Below are 20,700 nucleotides of genomic sequence, written 5' to 3'. Positions count from 1 at the left end.
TTAACATTTATTGGTCTATATGCTATCTGGGGGACGGGCTGGGGGAAAAGGAGGGAAAAAGTTAGAACAGAAGTTTTTACAAGAGTTAATGCTGAAAAATTACCCCTGCATATATTTTGTAAATAAAAAGGTATAATAAAAAAAAAAAAAAAAAAAAAAGACTCTGTCTACCCTTATTCTATTTAGATTTTAGGGCATTGAGATTTTTATTGTTTTACTGCATTTAACTAATAAATTGATCATGCTCAGACTATTATCTCTCAATTTAGCTTGATTTACAAATGTAATTTACAGCTTCATTCTCTTTTCTTTGTAAAAAATATGATTGATATTTTTAGTACTTTGTTATTTAAGTACTTTAGTAAAATACTTGCATACTTAAAATTAAAAAAAAAAAAGACTTGTTTTGCAAGAATAATTGCTGCCTAGAGAACCTGTCTTACCGATTAAAGGGTGTTGGGGGAATTTCACACCAGTATTCACAGTTATATAGAATTTTTTATATTTTTAAATCTCTTGTCACTAGATGAGCTATCTATCAGTCTGCATAGGAGAATTAACAACCAGTTACAGTGACAATATGATCTAATCTGATCTAATGTGGTCTAATGTGATCTATACCTCAATCATTGTCCTGTGACAGTGGATTTAGTAATAACAGTAGTGTTGTGATACTTCTATCCTTCTAGATTCAACAACAACAACAAAAAAAGTTTTCTCTCCTGCTTTGGTTCTGGCCAATGTTCTGAAAATACCAGAACAGAAGCAGATACCCATAAATCTTCAAATTTCTTCTTAACATCTTATAAGTAATGCAAATAGGGAAGAGATGGGATGGACCAATAAACAAATTTCTAGATGTGTCCTAAATTTGGTCAATGTCTGGTACAAGCCTGATTAAAACAGGATAAGATATCTCATTGTTAAAAGATATCTGGGTACTTTACATACCAAGCTTCCTGGCACCTGTTAGGGGATTTATCATCTAATTAGGTTTGCTGTGAAGGAAAAAGAAAAACTGGCAGCATAAAGAAACATGGCCTAGTAATAAAAATATAAACTTTCTGAAAGATATGTTATATTCATTGAATTCCATCTCATCTTAAAGTACTGTTGCCGTTAGGCCTCTCAGCATGGCTATAATTATGTCAAATCTAATCTGCCTCTTGTTTAGCTACCCCTGCAACTAATACCCATTATGTTTTTAAATGATTGAATAGAAAATTTTTCCTGAAAAACAATGCAAAAGTGTGCTTTCTTGCTTTTGTGCATAATCTTCATCATGAAAAAACAGCTCCTCTTTCTCAGATTGTATTGTATCTTCCCACTGTTATAGTTGGGTATAAAAGTCTTTTAACATTTAGAGATGGAAAATATCATAGAGATCGTCTAATTCATATAGATGATATATGAATATATATGACATATACATATATATAGTGTCCAAATTTTTGTTTAAGTCTAGATCTCACTATCTAGCCCATGATACAAGTACATTGACTACTCACTGGCCTGATTCTGTTATAATCCACATGGGAACTCTGACCTGCTCCAGGTCTGATCTGGATAAATTTGCCTCTTCTTGGGCCATCTACACCCTCTCCATTTTTGCAATTTCCCTCCCTCCCTCTACTCCTCCCAGATTTATGTTAATATCAGATTTATTATTGATTATCAGATCAGCATAGACCACTATAGATCAAAATCTCAAGATCAAGAGTTCCAAGCTACCTCCCTGGTAGCTTAGATAAGAGTTACCTAGCATTATTTATTATTATTTTTTTAATCTCATTATTCAGTCCTAACTTTCTTGCTGAATCCTGGAATCAATGATTTCTGTAGTTTGAGTTCTGCACTTTTCTAGTTTTCAGAGATTGAATTTCTTGTGTTAGATTCACTACTTTGTCTTCTAAGCTACTTATTCTCCAATTCTTTCTTTAAAAGTTTTTGGTTTATTAATTTATTTTTATTTCATTTTCAAATTTTATTTTATTTTATTTCATTTTCAAATACCTAACAGTATTCATGTAGTTCGTATAGAAAAGACTTTTTTCTTTTGATACTTGCCTTGGAGTTTGATTGACAGTATTTTATTTTTTTGATTGATTGGTTTATTCTTTGATTTTAACTCTCCTATTTTTAGTTTTTGAATTGCGTCTTTGTGCCAGAGCCTGGTTCTTTCTGAGATGCACTTTTGGTTCTTGCTTAAACCTCCACTTCTAAGATCTCTGAGACTGCAAGAGTTAGATCACCATTCTAGCTTCTCAAGATAGGAAGTTAGGACACTTAGAGCCCTTGGGTCTGGAATAACCTGGTCTTTTCCTTTTGGCACTGTAATCATTATTTCCAGCTACTGTTCTCTGAAGCTTGTGAGATCCCCACCTTGGGACTTTCTTAGGGGAGATTTATGCTATTGATTCTCCTATCATAGAACTTAGTAAACTGTATAAGACCTATCTCTGAACAGTTGCTTTGTTTTAGGGGCACTGAGGGCAAGTAAGGAGTCAGTTATCCATATGCTTTTTTTTCTGATTTTTTTAGTACAATTGGTTAGAAGAAGTCAACGTAGTTTCTCAATGAATTTCTTAATCATTATTTTTTTTCTGTTGGGAACTTTAGATTTTGCTGAAGTTGGCACTATCAGGTAACAAATTGATCCCCTTTTTTGATTTTAGTTTTTATTCTTTACCAAAAGATGGGTCACTCTTTCCATTTATAGAATCACAGAATTTTAGAGTTGGATGGACCTCTGTGGCCATCTCTTTGAATCCATACCAGAAAAAATCCTAGCTTTAAGATACTTAGGAAATGACCTAATAAAGGGAAACCTCTAGTCACTCCATCATAAAGCATTTATTAAGTGCTTACTGTGTGCCAGACACTGTGATGTATGTATGAATGTAGAGCCATTGATCTAGAAACCTGTCATCAAAGCACTTTGAAAATTGTATAATTTTCCAGAAATATAATTTTTTTAAAAATAATCAGATATTTTTTTAATTTTTTTTTTTTTTTTTTTTTTTTTTTTTGTGGAGGCAATTGGGGTGAAGTGACTTGTCTGTGTGTGTCCTAGCATCACACAGCTAGGAAGTGTTTAGTGTCTGAGAACACATTTGAACACAGGTCGTCCTGACTTCAGGGCTAGTGCTCTATCCACTGTGCCACCTAGCTGCCCCTATTTTTTCTATTGAAAGAGCAATATATTTGAAGTCAGTGGATCTGGGTTCAAATCTTCATTCTACTACAAACTGTGTTTAATCTGAACAGATTGCTTAATTTCTCTTAGCCACAGTTTTATCAACTGAGAAATTAATTTTATCAATCTGTGAAATATTGGATTTCCTTACTTCTCAAGTTCCTTCCAGCTCTAAATCTATGATATGATAGATAGATCAGTGTAGTCTCAAGTGAATTTCAGCACAGCAGTTTACTGAGGCAGGTTCTTTGCATAAACATGTCAGTTTGCTCACTGAAAATGCTTAATATTGATCTGCTTCCTTATCTTCTCTTTACTTAAGAGGGAGAATTCTTTTTGTAAAATTTATATTTTCCTATCAAAACTATCTAATAAAAACTGAAGGTTGGAATGGTTTAGTATTTTTCTAATAGCTCAATACTTGTTTTGAAATTCAGTTACTTTGCTTCTAAGAAGTACTTTAGCCATAGGAAAAACATGCCAGTAAGAGAAAATACAGTAAGAGAAATTACAGAAGTATTTTCTGTAATATCACCCAAAATAGCATTTTGATGATCTATCAAGTATATTTTTCTAGTAGTAGATAATTTTTCCTTAGCCCAGGAGGAACACTTAGTATTGTAGATGAATACATACTACTTGTTTATTGTTGCTAAGTGACTAAAACATGCGTTTTTTTCTTCATGAGGTAGATAATACAACTACCCTATGAGAAGAAAGGAAAGGTAAGAAACTACTGCTGAAAGTAAATGGGAAGTTGATGTAGTCATTAAGTCAGAGAGTATAGTAGCACAATGTAAGATTACTAGAAAAGAAAAGATATTTGATTACTAGCCAAGAAAGGATTGCAAAAAACCACATAAATACATGCCCAGTTGTAAGATCATACTTAATTTAGAAATATCTTCTATTCCAGAATCTCTCTCTCTCTTTTTCTTAACTTTTAAAAACTTTTCAAAACTAAATAAAGGTTATAGGAAATTTAGCTCCCTTTGAATTTTGAAATTTAAAATTAATAATTTTCATGTTTTTATAGCTTTTTAATTTTATCAATGTATATATTATTATTTTCCCTCTAAGGCAAGCAGTTACATGACCTGTTAATGAAATTTATATTGACATCTCTAGCAGTAATAAATTTTTCTAAGAATTCTGGGACTTATTGTTCATAAATTGCTAGATTGTAAATTTAATTTCAGTCAATTTTACAAATATTTATTAAGTACCTACTAGGATAGAAATTTTAACAATTCCCAGAAAGATGCTTAAAAATCTAAGCAGAATTAAAAAAAAAAAAAACTACCTAATGTTCCATTTCCCCAAGTCTTTCCTAAACATTTTAAGTGGTTTATTTGGAGAGTAGCTACAAGTATAGAGTTCTTCTTTATATTTATACCACAAATACAGAGGGTTTTTTTGGTTCTTTTTTTTTTTTTTTGGCTTCAAGAAACAAAACACCAAAATTCTGTTAATAATCTATATTGTTAGTTTTAGAATAGTAATACAAACTTCATTTAAAATAAATTATCAGTTTGCCGAATTAGTATTTCACCTCTGTAACTCTTTAGATCCACTTTCATAATGAGTGAGATTTACTTTAGGAACTAATAAGAACTAATAATAATTATCTCAATTTTCAGATACTTGATTATAGTTTTATTCTGTTATTTAAATTTCTCAGAATACATACAAATAGTAAAGTAATATTGTAATGCCAGAGAAACTGAGGCAAGACAGAGATTGGTTTTTAATCTTTTTAATGTAGAGAGTTTTAGGCTTGCTGACTGAATGGAAAATCATTCAGCCTGGAAGAACTGAGGTAGGGAACTTTTATAGCTAACTAGGATTTGTTTGCAAACAGGGCACAGAACCTGAATATACAATTTTATAGGGGAAACAAAGGCAGACTAAGGAATGGAGGACACTGGGTGGGTATACAAGCCATAATTCCAGGAAAGGATTATAAATTAATCCTGACAGGATAAGGGTCAATATAAAGAAGGTCGAGGGCAGGAGACAGAGTGAAGGGGCAATATTCAAAAGTAGGGGAAATTATCCCAGCAAGGACTGAGATAAGGCATCAGGAGTTTTTATGATACAATAGTATGTAAAGTGGTCAGAGCTTCAAGGTTTTTCCTGACTCGATTCTCAGAGTCCTAAAAACAAGGGAGAAAGGAAGAGGGGGCAGCTATAATTATTTTATTGAGGGCATAGCAATAGGGCATGACAATTCAGGGCATAACAATATATATTTAATACTTTAAAAAACCGCCTATTTCAAATATATGTAGTTTTACCAAATAATGTGTAAAATAAGTATGTTATAGATAAGTAAATATAGCATGTACACAAAACATATAAAATACATGGGAGGAACCAATAGTTGGAGGAACCTGGAGAAGCTTCTTGAAAAAAAGTGACATTTGAGCTAAGTCTTGAAAGGAAGTAGAGATTCTAGCATGCATAAATAAGCAAGAAGTAAGAAAATTCCTTCATGGTTAACAGTATCAAGAATATGGGAGATAGATGAAATGCCAGTTAATGTAGATAGATTATAGAATATGTGAGAATGAGTAATGTGTAATCTCCCTCTAAAGGAATTTAATGAGAAGAATTTGTCTTTTATGCTGAAACTTCTTTAGCCAGTGAAATAACAAGGTTACATTTGTGTTTTAGGAATATTAGTTTAGTATCTATGTAGAGGCTCGATTAGAGCAGAGAGAGGCTAGATACAGGTAGAAAAATTAGGAACTTTTAATAAAGGAGTTAATAATGACCACTGAGGGAGGTTATACTATGTGTAGGACAGCTAGGTGGCATAATGGATAGAGTTCTGGGCTTTAAGTCAGGAAGAATTACCTCCCAAAATTCAAATCTGGTCTCAGACACTTCCTAGCTGTGTGACCCTGGACAAGAACTGTTTGCCTCAGTTTTCTCATCTATAAAACAAATTGGAGAAGGAAATGGCAAATCACTTTGATATCTTTGCCAAGAAAAACCCAAGTGGAGTCATAAAGAATCAAACATGAGTGAAGTGGCTGAACACAGTGGTATGAGTAGAAAAAAGAGAATTTGTGCTAAAGAGCAGAAAATTCTTCCCAGCACACACACACACACACACACACACACACACATACCCTTACATTTTTACTCATTAGCAATAATTTGATATCTCAGAAACATACATTAATGTTTAAAAGTTTTCAAACATATAAAACAAAATAAAATGTCATACATCATTGTTAACATTTTTTATGGTACAGTGTTCTGAAGGAATAAATGTGCTTACATGTCTATCATATTTCAAAGTATAGGTAATCCTAAATCGCATATTATTTAACATAGTAAGCTATAGTGACTTAATTAATCAATATCTAGAAGAAATATTCTATATCTATATAATAATTCCATTATACCCTTCGTATATTTGTCAGGGCATTAGATGCCTTGGTTATTGATAACCCCAATTGTATAAATGAAAATTTAAGTTTCAGCATTCAAACTACAGCCAAAGGGCAGAAGAACTCCCAATTTGATTTGTCTTCTCATTATCCTATTAACAATAATCTAGTCAATTAACCAGGAAGTATTTGTTAGATACTTGTTATGTACTGGAGGCAACTGGGTGACTCAATGCATCAAACACTGAACTTGAGTTCAAATTTGACCTCAGACTCTAATTATATGATTCTAGGCAAGTCCCTTAACCTCTGTTTACTGTATCCAGGGAAGAAGGAAATGGCAAATCATTTCAATATTTTTGCCAAGAAAATCTCACAAACAACATTAGAATGCTATGGTCCACAGTGTCACAAATAGCGGACATTAGGGTGAAAGACACTGCCCTCTAGGAGCTTATCTTCTATTGGGAGATACAACAGTATAAATAAGGATATGCAAAATAAATACAAGGTAATTTTGTAGGGAATAACTATATGGCAAAGTGAATAGCATTGTGGGACTTGAGACAGGAAGACTTATCTCTGTGAATTCAAATCTGGCCTCAGACACTTACTAGCTGTATGACCCTGGGCATTTGCTTCAGTTTTCTCAACTGTAAAATGACCTGGAGAAGGAAATGACAAACCTTATTATCTCTTCCAAGAAAACCCCAAATGGGATCACAAAAAGTCAGACATAAGTGAACATTTCATTCTCTTGTATTTGTCAACTTATATGCCATGCTTTTTTATACCTTGGTTTATATGTTCAGTGTTTAGGAAAGTGTGTTTTTTCTTTCCCAAAACCATAGGAAAATTATTCCGAGGGAAAGACGTTTTGGCTGGGACCTGTGATTTCATTGATGTAGAAAACTCAGTAAGGAAATTCTCTCTACCAGAGCAGACAGTTAACTGCTATGCAACTTGTAGTTTTTTAGAGGGTTGCCTGGGGAAATAAGAGGTTAAGTGATTAGTCTAATGTCACAGAGCCAGGATGTGTCAGACAATTTGTAGATCCAAATTCTTTCTGATGCAGTGACTAAATACATAGTGTTCATTTTTTTTATTCCTTTGTTGCATATCTGGATTGGTCACAATTTCAAGGTGTAGCTGCTGAGATGAAGAGTTCTAGGCATTCATATGTGTATGTATATGTATACTTAATTTCATATATTGAAGGAAATGGAGCTCAGTATTTGAAATGCAACAATTAAGGAATTTGGCTTTTTAAATCAACTTTATTTTCCCCATACATACCCCTGCCTTTTGTTTTTTGTTTTTAAAGAAACCACAGTATAAGGGAAAAAAAAACAACAACAACAAAAAAAATTAGTGCTTATGCTTCAGTTTGTAAGAGCATTGAAATGTTTTGTTTTGTTTTGTTTTTCTTACTGCTCCTAAAGTTTCCCTTGCTCTGTAAAGTCCTACTTTGATTAGTTTTGGCCATAACCTGACCACAAAGAACTTAATTCATATATACTGCAACATCCTCAAAAACTTTGTGACATATTTGTCATCTTTATATATTTGGAATCAAGTGGCCAATTTTAGGCATTTATGCATGTATTTTTAAGATCCAGCGAATTCATTTGGCAAAGATGCAGCTAACTTTTCATATTAAAAGTGTGTTCTGTTTAACCAGGTTATGCGGGGTGTTGAAAAAGGAGTATTAGTTTTCAGAGCTGTTGCCGTTTTGTAGTGAGAGTGGTTGCCATAGAGCTCCAAAAGCCTCTTATGGGAATGCAATCATGACCTAAAAATCTGAAATTCTGACCAATCTAGGAAAAAAAAAAAACACAATACTTATAGTGGTCATTTTAGTAATCAAAAAGAATTTTCTCCTGTAAGTGTACCTAAAAAATAACAAACTTACTTTTAGCATGTACTTTTTTTTACTATCAGTTGCAATGTTTAAAAATGTTGATAATTCATAAATAGAATATAGAGTATCTCACATTAATGTTCTCTATGTAGTTGTTTTTATTTTTTTTAATTCAGGGTAATTGTGCCTTTTTATGTTAGCAGAAAATCTTAAAAATAAAATCATTGAAGTTGATGGTAGAACATGCTAATCAGATTTTCAGCGTGTAGGCTTTTGTGAAGAGGAAACTCATTGCATTTGAAATCTATTCAGGCTGCATGAGTAATAATACATGATTTAATTTCCCTATGTCTCCATCAAAAGAATAGCATTCTAAGATCAGTCCTTGTGAGTCTGAAATTTCTCTGGGTTCTGCCTGATGTGTGAACACTATATTTACAGGTCCAGAACCACACATTTGCTCTGCAGCTGTGCTTAATGGTTATCAGTTTGGCACACCACATGATTACTTTGGAGTATGAATGGAGACTTCCGAGCCCTTTGGCAGCTCCAAAGAAACTGAAGTACCAATTGCTGAAGTTGATCATATGAATTTAATTATGCTGGTTACATAATTAGCATTTGAGGAAATCTGAGAAAAGTCCTTTGGGGGACAATGATTTTGTATTTCAAAATGCAAATGTTCTCATTCGAAGGGCTGGAAAGTAAAAATGATGGAACTTTAAGACATTGTAGCCTCAAGTATGTAAAATCTATTTCCAACAACTTTTAGAACTAAATATTCATAATAGTATGCCTGAGTTGCATGACCCAAAATACTGGGACTTGTCTGCCTAAGTGTGCATATACGGGCACATCTGCATACACTTATGTTCAGATGGTGGCACTTAAATCTGTATAATCAGCTTTACACCTATAATGACAGCCTAGAGCTATTTAACACTTAAATGCCAGTTTGAAAATGAACAAGAATTGTGCTAATGATCACCAAATGGATCCTGTGACTGCATATTGAGATGATTAGATTCCTATAGTATATGCCTAACCTTTGGGAAATTCTACCATTGTAAGTACAGTTCGGCTTTTGAAAAGAAATTGAAATTACAATCTTGTTTTAATTTCCTACCCTTTAAACTGCATTGAAGTATTTGATTTTGCAAATTTAAATTTTTTACCCTCAGTTTTCTTGTATTTTATTGTGGTTCTGTGAAGCAAATTAATTACAAAAAGACTTCAATGAAGATATTGAATATAAGAAGGGAAGAAAATGCATTTCACAAAACTTAGTAATGCCAGCAAATTGTTTTTAAGAAATTTGGGTTCTAGTTAACACTAACTTGATGGTCTTTTTGTAATCTTGGGCAAGTCATTTCATAGCCCCCATGTATAAAACTCAGAAGATGCATCCAGTAATCTCCAAGGTTTCTTCTTGCTTTCAAGTTTTATGATTCTATGTACACAGCCTGAGTGATGGATATAAAATAACTCAAGACCTATGTTTATTTTTGATTAGAATATTTATTTTGATCTATCAAATTTATCATAATCTAGTTTAATATACTAAAAGATTATCTGAATTCCAATTTTGAAATAAATGAGAAATTGATTTTATTTTATACAATATTTGTTATTTCATAAGAATGTGAGCTTCTTGCCATCAGAGACTGTTTTTTTTTGTCTTTGTATACCTTGAGGTATGTACAAACATACTCTTAATAACAGTGCTTTAATATGTATCTTTTGAATTAGAGCTAAATGAAGTATTCAACAAAAGATATTCCTAAAAATTCAAGAGTGCATTTTATAGTATAGCATCACCCACAGATTTACCATATGAGTTTCCATTAAAAAAAATTATCAATTTAAAAGTTTAAATCACCAAGAAAAATTGTCTAGCAAAGACTAAATGAGCAAATTTTTTTTTTTTTCTGTATTTGGTAGACAGGATTCTTTTTTGTGTATTATATAGATTGGACTATATGGACACTCTCTTAACTCTCTCTCTCTCTTTTTTTGTTTCTTTCATTTCATTGTTATTAGTAAAAAAAATATATCTACTTGAAATGTGATTTCATAATGAATATGATAATGATAAGAATAGTTAAAGGTAAATTTTATAAGCCTGATATAAATGTAAGGAGATTTTGTGAATGTGTAATGCACCGAATTTGCTTGTGCTTTAGACTGGCACACAGTCTGTGTGTGTGTGTGTGTGTGATATATATATATATATATGTTTGTATATATGTGTGTGTGTGTGTATATATATATATGTGTGTGTGTATATTTGCACACAATTATACCACATCTTTATTTCTTTCTGTCTCTTTTTTTCTTTCTTCCTGTCTCCCCCCACAGTATTCTAATATCAAATTTAAAAAAATAAAGCATTTTTATATTTGTGCCTGAAGTTTATTGTGGGAAATGTGTGAATTTTTAACTAGATCAAAGATAAGTATGTTAAATATTGAATTACAAACTGCTTCAACTTTAGACAATGTTAAAATAAAACATCTTGTAAACATTTTGAGAATACTGCTAATTTTAAAAATAAATGCAGATATAAAATTGACTATGTTTTATTATATTATCTGTAGGCCCTTTTAAAAAAAAAACAACAGAAAACTAAAATTGAAACGGGACCCCTGCACTCAAATAAGCAGTCCAATTTGTAATTAACAGTTTAAATACTCAGGGCAAGCTTCATAAAACTCTCCTGAAATCAGCTTTAAAATCTATGAAGTAAAAATAATACAAAAAATAGGTTAGATGAATTCAGCAGAGTGGATAGTGTCCCTGCCTTCCATCTGATGGGGATGGAGCACCTCTAGGAAGTAGAGGAGAGAAGGAGGAAGTCCAAATCAGGAAGTAGTTCACTTGGGGGAGTTAGAAGAGTAAGAAGGAGGGGAAAGTAGGAGGATTCAAAGTTGAAAAGTTAATGGAGAAAGCACATTATCTTGTAGCGTAATTATTCTTGCTAAGTAAGCCCAATTGTTTCTACACTGTTACTGGGGGAAATACCATCAAAATATAATTTTTATGATTTTAAAATTGCTTAATATTTTGAAATAATTATTTTACAATTTTTTTTTCTCTAAATTTCACTCTTTTGAGGCAGCATCCTATCATAAATCCTTGAAACCACTCTGCAGGCTGAAATTGAATAGACTTCAGCACACTTTTTTTTTTTTTCCTTTTCTGCTGTTTCCACCCTTGCTCCATACCTCAGAGTTTTTAAGGGGAAAATATGCCAAATAATTTTAGTAATTACTGTGCCTCCATTGCCAGCTAACATTGCAAAAACCTCAGAAAATGAAACCCTAAGTTAGTTTTGCGATGTGCATTTTATATTGCACAACAACAATTTAATTTGTAGAGCAACTTTTGCCCATTTTAAAAAAGGAACTTCTAAATGCAATTTGTGGTGGTTTTCTTATAGGCATGGTGTATATTAGGATTTTTGCCACTCCGTGTGTGTGTGTGTGTGTGTGTGTGTGTGTGTGTGTGTGTGTGTAAATGATAGATTGTGTATAACAAATAGATACATTTTTATATAATGCATAAATTTGGAATCCTAACATTTTGCTTTGCACCTTGATAAGTTCTTAATTAAATTCGCATATTTAACTTCAGGATAAGGTAGACAAATTTCATTGGCTAAATATTTTTTATATTGTTTTATAAAAACAGACATAGTCATTATTGTCCCCTATAAATACATTAATAAAATATATCCTTTACTTTAACTACAGAATCGTCTGGAACCTATTTCTCATTCCCCAGCATCTTCTTTGAAAAGCAGCTTGGAATTTGGCTTTGTAATTATGTCAAAATGTCTACTAAAGTCCAATATATTGAGACAACAAATACTTAATGTACTGCCAAACAGCAGAGAGTTTTATGTTGACCAAAATATTTGTTGCCCCTCCCCCTAAAAATGTGTTTCCTCCTCATTCACAACTCTATAATTTCCACAGAGTTATAAAGCTAGAAGGGAACTTAAAAATCACCTACTAATCATTTTACAAAGTAGAAAAACTTAGGGTCATAAAATGTCATTCTTATGGTTATTCAGGCAATTAGTGGTAGAACCAATTTAAGAATCTATTTCTGAACTTCCAATCTAATGCTCTTTCTACTGTACGATGTTACTCTGAAAAAGTATAGATGATGATTCTTATTTCTCCAATTGTATCTCTTTAATACCTCAAATATTAAAACGTCTATAATATACTGACTTCTCAGTTCATCATCCTATTGACCTACAAAATGTTTCTGTCAGCACCTAAACCTATTTTAAGGGGTAAGGTAAAACCATGTGGCATTTAAGGCATTCCTTAATTTAACTTATATTCATCTTTTTTTATTTTCTATTATACTATTCCTTTTCACCACAAGATGTTCCCTAATATTAGCTCTTACTCTTCCACTTGCATTTATTCACCTCTGAGATCTCATATTTAGAACATACACATATATTCTCTTTGGTTTTTGAAATATTTCTTTTCCCCCTTAGGTACTTCCATTCAACTTTTCAAAATCTTGCTTTGTTCCATTTCAAAATGATCTAATATCTCAAATTTTCTTATAGGTATTTCCATTCTCTCTTCTTTTGCCCTTATAATAAGTTTTTTTTAACTTGTTTATGTTTATTCCTTTCCTCCTTATTATAAACTTTTTGAGTTTCAAGGAATGTGTTGTTTTCATTCTTTGTATCTTCAGTTGCTTCACACAATATGTAATACAAAGTAAATATCAAATAATTCAGATTAATTTGTGGAAAAATGTATTTCTAAATGAGAAAAATTTAAATAATATTTTATTATATTTAAATATATGTAATCATAGTAATTAAATATTTAAAAACAAAATCCTATCAGATCTGTTTCAAAGAATAGAAAAATCTTTACATGTAATGGACCTATTAGTAACAACTGTTTCTTTAAAGACAAAGAACTTGTAAACTATTTATGACTCAAATAGGTTAGCTGTTTCTCCTTCAAATTTGTTTTTACTGTTAACATGGTTTCACAAAACCTTTCCTTGATGATGGAAAGTAAAACTTTGAACCATTCCACATCAAATTATTCTAATTATTTAGTTACTGGAATTCTAAGTAAGTGATTTCTAATAATTTTTTACAAATGTTGCAAAGTTTTATACTTCAGCTTTTCATTGTGATTAAATTAGAATATATTTATTTATACAACTTAAATTCTAAATAAATCAATAGGCTTGTCATTTATTTAGGAAAGCCAAACATGAGTCTTACAAGTTTTGAGGTACTTCCTTGCTTATCTTTGAATCTTCTCAATATCCTTAGAGACCTTTGTAGATTGTTGAGGCACAATAAAAATTTGCTGCATTGAAGCTCATTAAATGGATATTATAGCAATTAATTTTGCTATGTGGTTTATGAAAACCAAAAGAAAAATAGTGAAAAAAAACTATTGCATAGGAGATGTATTATATGTATAATACAATTTATTATAATGATTATGAATTCATAATGTGAATATTAGGAAATTTTATCTAAGGCTTTGCTTTTTTAAGGTAACCTCTCAAACTTAATAGAGACATGGTACAAAGGGGCCATGATGGGGGGGGGGGAAGCATTCTTATCACCAATTTGAAACTAATTTGAAAGAAAAAAAATGGAAGTATAGACAAAGTTTAAAAAGTAAGATGAAATTCTTAATGAAATAAAAAAAAAACACTTTAAATTGCAAAAATGTAAAAGGACTCTGAGAATATTTTTGGGATTATAGACCACATGAGAGCAATAACATTGCTTTCATTGGTCTTTGTGAGCTCAAGCTGCTAAACTGGTTTAGATAGCACAGCATCATGTGAAAAGTCAAAAATGATCATGGAAATCATATACTTTGTAGCTCTTTTAAAAGTAGCTTTATGGAAATATTTTAAACTATTTACTACTGAACAAATCAAAATGGGGGGGGGGGTTAGGGAAATGGACTAAATAAATTCCTGTCTTTCAGGGAAAAAAAATTATCTCAAAGTGACCTATTGCTGAAAAATCATTCCTTTGCATATAGCTTTTTTGGCTTTATGGTACATATAGAGATGTGTGTGTGTGTGTGTGTGTGTGTGTGTGTGTGTGTGTACACCTATTCTCTAAGTAAATTCATTTAAAACTTTTACTTAAATTTTTTTTTTATCAGGAAGGATTTTGAAATATAAAATTTGAGAAGCTTTAGTTTCTTTGGATATTTTTCTGTTTTCCATTAGTGTAATACAATTTTTTTTTAAACAAAAGCACATTTTATCACAAAGAGATTTTAAATGTCAAAATAAATTGTATTAAATGCAGCTTAAAGAAATTTAATAAATATATATTTTTTTCAGCCAAAAACTCTTTTAGTAATTGATTGCTTCAAATACATAGTCTAGAATATGTAAAATACTTTCTGTTGAGGATAGACTTTGTTTGTTTTAAACTATTAATCTCTATCCAAGATCTCCAAGTGGAAATGTTTATGTTTTTATTGAGTTGCTGAGTTGCTGCAGTTCTAAGAAAAAAACTATACTAGTGCGTGATAAAGCTTATATACAGAAAGAGAGCTTATATCCTATGACTTCATGATTATAAAATGTAAATTAGGTGTGTTCAGCTGATTTGAATTTTTGTGATTCCTAATTGAGTTTGTGATGGAGTACTTTCAATTGAGATTATAGATTCTAGCATTTGTTTTTTTACTTTTGTTTCTGTTTTTATCTAGCTTTAAAGAAGTGATTTAGAAATATTAGGGGAAAATGCAGTGATCATTGTCACTTTAAAAAAAAGTTCTATCAAATTATAAGTTAAATGAGCTTTTTATATTTTAAGATTTGACTTAGATTTACTCGGATTTTATGTCTGCAGAAGTCATTCTTGGAGAAAAAAATGAGAGCTTTACTCTGAACATACTTTTATTCTGACACAATTGGTCACTACTGGTCACCTAACAAAGTTAGATTGCATCTTGCTCTGACAATTGAAACCAGAAATTATAATTTGAAAAATGTGCTTGTTTCACATTTTAAGTTATTTAAAATAATTTTGAATTTTTATGATAACCTAAAAAATCTTCTCAGTTATATGAATACTAACTCCAAATCACTAGTAATTTTCCATATGGGAAATATTTTTTATGCTGACTGATATTGAAGATTTCTCAATTATCTTGAATATCAGTGCTCAAATTGCATTAAGAATATAATTTCAGATGAAAGTTGTAGCTAGATTATTCAAATTTCACTTTAAATTTTAAGGTGTACTCTGCTGGATGTATTGTATTCTTAATATTCTTGATTTTGCTTTAATTATTTTAATTACTACATGGTTCTCTTGTTCTGTTTTTAGCAATATTTGTTGAGTATATTAGAATATCTGGTTTATATTTCTTGTGTCTTAGTGACACTTTAATTGGAGACAAATTTTGTATCTGCAGTTGAGTTGGGAGGATAGGAGATGAGAACCACATATAAAGAATTTGATGATTGAAAATTTCTTTTAAAGTAATATAGGAATTTTTTTGTAAAGTAATGTTTAAGAACATGAAAATTGTTGGTGATATTTGGAACATATGTTTAAAAATAACAAAATGAGGAGAACTGCAACAAAAACAATTGAAACCAAATAATACAAAATTATAACGAAGAGTGACCTCAAGGATGAGCTAGGAGATGCTGTTACTTCTACATCTTTGTAGTTGGGGAAGACTATGGGTATTAAACACTGAGTATATCTCTCTCCCAGAAGTTATTTATTTTCTCTGAACTTTTCCCCCCTATTTTTATTCTTTATTATAGAGTTAGCTTCTTAGAAAGGGGAAGAGTAGGATACATTATAAAATGTAGGTGATGTAGAAACAAAATATATCAATAATTTAAAAAAATAAAAAGAATTGGAATACCTTTTCCATTAGGAAGGATTTTTTAAAAATGAACATTATTGAAGATTTAATTCAGCAGCAAAACTGATTTTCCCTTGCTCAGGGTAGTGCCTTCACAGGTTTCTATGACTCATTTGTTGAAGAAGTGTGATTCAGTACAACACAATCTGTGTCCTCATCTGCTGGCTATTCTGACCATTGGCAAATTTTCTTAACAAATTTAAAATAACATGTCATACTTATGTATAGCTTCATGTTGGAAGCTGATTCCACAGGAATGAAAGTTTTGAACTTGGGTAACAGAAACTAAAGTGTGTTTGATGTACACTAAAGTATTTCATTGTGGAAACTAATAAATGCATCAAAGACTATTAGTGTCTTATAAATAGATCTATATAGATCTATTTATATAGATAAACATACATTTATTTATATTCATGTGATTTTAATTAGGAACTTTACTTCTTACATGTAGAGGCTAAATCTCTTCTTTACATTCTTGTTCCACACTAAAAAATTAATGAAAGCTAAATATTTGGTATAGTAGAGCATTGAGTGTGAAGGCAGAAGATTTTGGTTATTGCTTAATCATGTCCAGCTTTCACCACTTGGGTACCTCACTTTATCTCTGTAAACCTAATTTGTTCAATAAGAATACTTCACAAAGGTTTTATAAGGAAACCCCATTTTAAACTGTAATTTTTATATTAATATATGTTATTGATATGAATAAAGATAATGATAGCCATTTATATAACAAAGTATGCATCCATTTTCATAGATTTCTTTAGGTTATTTTATCTAAATGACTTTCTTGTTCAAGAGTAATGTCTCTGTGAACTATGTGACCTAATATTTGTGATTCCTCTCTGTGGCTGAATTGTTTTTCAGAATCATTAATGTTCTGATATTTCACATGGTGTTAATAGTAATATAAGTATCATATGGGGCAGCTAGGTGATACCATAGACAGATAGAGAACTGGACTCATCTTTCTGAGTTCAAATCTGGCCTCAGACATTTGCTGACTGTGTGGCTTTGGGCAAGTCAGTTAAGCCTGTTTGCCTCAGTTCTTTTAAATGAGCTGAAGAAGAAACTGGCAAACAACTCCAGTATCTGTGCCAAGGAAGTCCTAAATAGAGTGGCAAAGAGCTGGGCATGACTAAAATAACTGAATGATAACAACAATACTTATATAGCTTTTCATATTTTCAAAGAAACTTAAAATGTAAATAGCTGTTATTACTCTTCAACTTAACTTTGAGATTATAATTTTCATGTTTACACAGATAAAGACATTCAGATTTAGGATTTTATTAAATGCTCCAGTAAACAGTATGTGCCCATTTTTGCTCACAGTGTGTTTCTCATTATACCACATTTCATTTATGATACCAGAATTCCAGACTGGATGTGCTATCTTTATCTAAACTGTAGAGAAATTGAAAAAAGAAATACATCAGCTGAAAGCAGTTATGGATACAGAAAATATTCTTTTGAATCCCACTTAAAACTTTTCTCCTCAGAGATCACATTTGCAAGGTAACTCACATCTAAATAGTGGAATAGTTTCAATGTTAAAATAGTTTAAATCTCTTTAAAATAAGTAGGATGACCATATTTCATTTGAGAATCTACTTTGAAAGAGTTTATTTTCTCAATATTTCTTTAAATTGAAATGTTATGCTTGTTTTGACCCTCTAACAGATTCATTTCCTACCTATTGATTGATGTCATATGTCAGATATAGAAAGTATTCCAGTTAAAATTCTTTACTTTACTTTAGGATCTCATTTGTCTTCCCTCTGCCCTATCTTACCTAAATATTACCAGCTTCACTACTGAATAACCTTTTGTTTGACCTTTTTATCTCTCCAAATCTTGCCTTATTTTCCCTTCCATCTTCAATCTAGACAATCTTAGTTTTCCTAACTCTAGCTTTCCTAATGAAACTCTTAATTTCACAGACCATATCCTAATACTCCTTGTTTCTTTTTTCGGGCTCCCAGGCTTGACCAAGTTCTCTTTATGTTTCCCTTTACCAACAATACTTGTCATTTTACTTCTCAGTTTCCTGTTTTTTTTTTTTTAATCTCCACATATAGAGATTACTATAGTATATCAAGAAATGATTTGCTGTGACCAAATTGAATTCATTCTTTTGAAACACTGATGGCTCAACATCAGAAAGACAATTTGTACAATTATCTCAACAAAAATAAAATTTTAAACCCTATTAATTATTCTAATAGGTGCATAAAAGTGTCGGACTACATACAGTATGTATTCATGTTTAAAAAAAATCCAACAAACTCTTAACAGCAAAGGCAGGGAAAAACTGTTCTTTAATATAGTCAAATGCACATGCCTGAAACAAAGAATGTAAACAGAGGTAAAACAAAAATACCTCCTCTCCTTACTGTTAGTTAACATATTTCTAGAAATATTACCAATAGCAATAAGACAAAAGAAAAAATGAAGGATTTATACATCAGCTAAAAGAAGATAAAATGATTTCTATGAAGATATGATGATGAATCTAGAAAAGCCAAGAAAAACAGCAAGGAAATTAGTTGAGAGGGTTAATACTTTCAATAATGTAACTAGATACAAGATAAAATTATAAAAATCATACTCATTTCTCTGCAATGTTAACAAAAATCAGATAGAAATAAAAAGATTATCTATTTGTCAGGTTTTATTGTCACAGTGATTATCCTTTGCCATATATGTGGTTTGAATTCATGTCCATTTTATACCTAGTAGAACTATGAATTTTAAAAAAATATGCAGAGAAGATAGAAATTGAGAAAATAAGTCATGGGTGCTGAAGATTACTATCTAAAAATGTTGAGTAAGTGAAAAACAAAAACATTTTCTTTATTAACAGTTTTGCAGCAAATTGATAGTTGTTTTATTTATATTTTAACTTAGAAACTCATCTTAAAATCTTAACATTTTATAACTTTTATTCTGAATCTAGATCTCTCATTTGTATAAAGTTTAATTTAGAAAACATTTCTCCCTATAGTCTTATAGGAGTCGGAAGCACTGTATTTGTTTAAGATTTTGTACAATTGGTAACCATTTTCAGATGATTTGATTTCCCCTGCTACTTATTTAAGAGTAGTATAAGAACAATATTTTGCTTAGATACTGTTGAAAAATGAACTTTTGGTCAGAAACAAGAATTGGGTAATACTTGGAAATCACTTTGAAAATGGAAAGTACTATTTAGTGTGGATGTTGAGTATTATTTCTGGCATGAGGTTGGTTTATGGTAGAAATACTAAAATTGGATCTGTATGTATATTATCCACAGACAAAATTGAAAAATTTAACTGCAGAATGCTGTTTAATTTTTCTTTTAAATTAACCAAGGATATTTTTAAAGGGGGTAAGTCAGCTATAGGACTTTTCTTATTTAGTAGTTTATCATTTTTAAAATTATGATTTATGATCTTTAAGTTTAAAAAATGAAATGATTAAAATTAACTTCAGTTTTTGTTTATAGGAAGAGTGTTTCTTAAATCTTGAGGCACCAATTTCAAGAGTATGTGGATATGATACACCATTTCCTCATATCTTTGAAACATTCTACATCCCAGACAAATGGAAATGTTATGATGCCCTTCGAAAAATGATCAATTATTGATCAACTAGGTAGTATATTTTCTGTTTTTTGAAAAAGGCAAACATTTGTTATGTTAAATTTTTTGTGAGAGAAAAGTTATTTTTATGAGTAAATGACATACATTGTAAATTAGTGAAATTTCATGTTATCAGCTGTTTGGCTATGTTTAATAGATTTCCTTGTCTCTGTCAATTATTAAAATGCATTAGTTTACGTTTACAATGTCATTACATTATTTCTTGTAAAAACAATTTGCATTTCATTCTATACAGCACAAGATTTTCAAAAGCAAGTGAGAATTAATTCTTGATAACATGGAACCTCTGTTCCTCTAATTTTTAGGTCCAAAAAGCAGATTTATCTAAGCCTATCAGAGGAACTATTTGGGGCATGAGAATGCAATGCATGAGGGGAAGAGAATAATATAATGCCTCTCCTCTTTTATCCCATGCACAATGTCACTGGGTCTAGTAATTCCATTTTGAAATTAGTGTTATAAGTATGCATTAGTTCTGGCTAGTAGTACACATAATTTCTCAGACTCCTGGCTATAAGCTTGATGAGAAGCCTTCTTAAGTAACTACAAAAGTTGGACTTCTTGGGCAATGGTGGCATTAGCCAGGTGTTTCAGGATCCACCAATTCTAAATAAGACATTCTTGCTTTAAAATGGATCCTCAAAAAGGGTTTAATACTGTTTATACCAAAAGTACA

The 20,700-nt window shown here is 31.0% G+C and overlaps 1 protein-coding gene across 1 annotated transcript in view; it reads left to right on the top strand.

Annotated features, from left to right (window-relative positions):
- The window catches only part of BCKDHB (branched chain keto acid dehydrogenase E1 subunit beta), a 252,004-nt gene that overhangs the window by 230,726 nt on the left and 578 nt on the right, over positions 1-20,700 (top strand). Inside the window, exon 10 of the mRNA XM_012549184.3 lies at positions 19,868-20,016. Within this exon, the coding sequence (XP_012404638.1) occupies positions 19,868-20,008 (141 nt within the window). The 3' untranslated portion in view covers positions 20,009-20,016. The remainder of the gene's footprint in view (positions 1-19,867; positions 20,017-20,700) is intronic.

The sequence above is a fragment of the Sarcophilus harrisii genome, chromosome 4 (assembly GCF_902635505.1).
Source record: "Sarcophilus harrisii chromosome 4, mSarHar1.11, whole genome shotgun sequence".
NCBI classification, from domain to species: Eukaryota; Metazoa; Chordata; class Mammalia; order Dasyuromorphia; family Dasyuridae; genus Sarcophilus; species Sarcophilus harrisii.
This window is presented reverse-complemented; position numbering and strand designations above follow the sequence as displayed.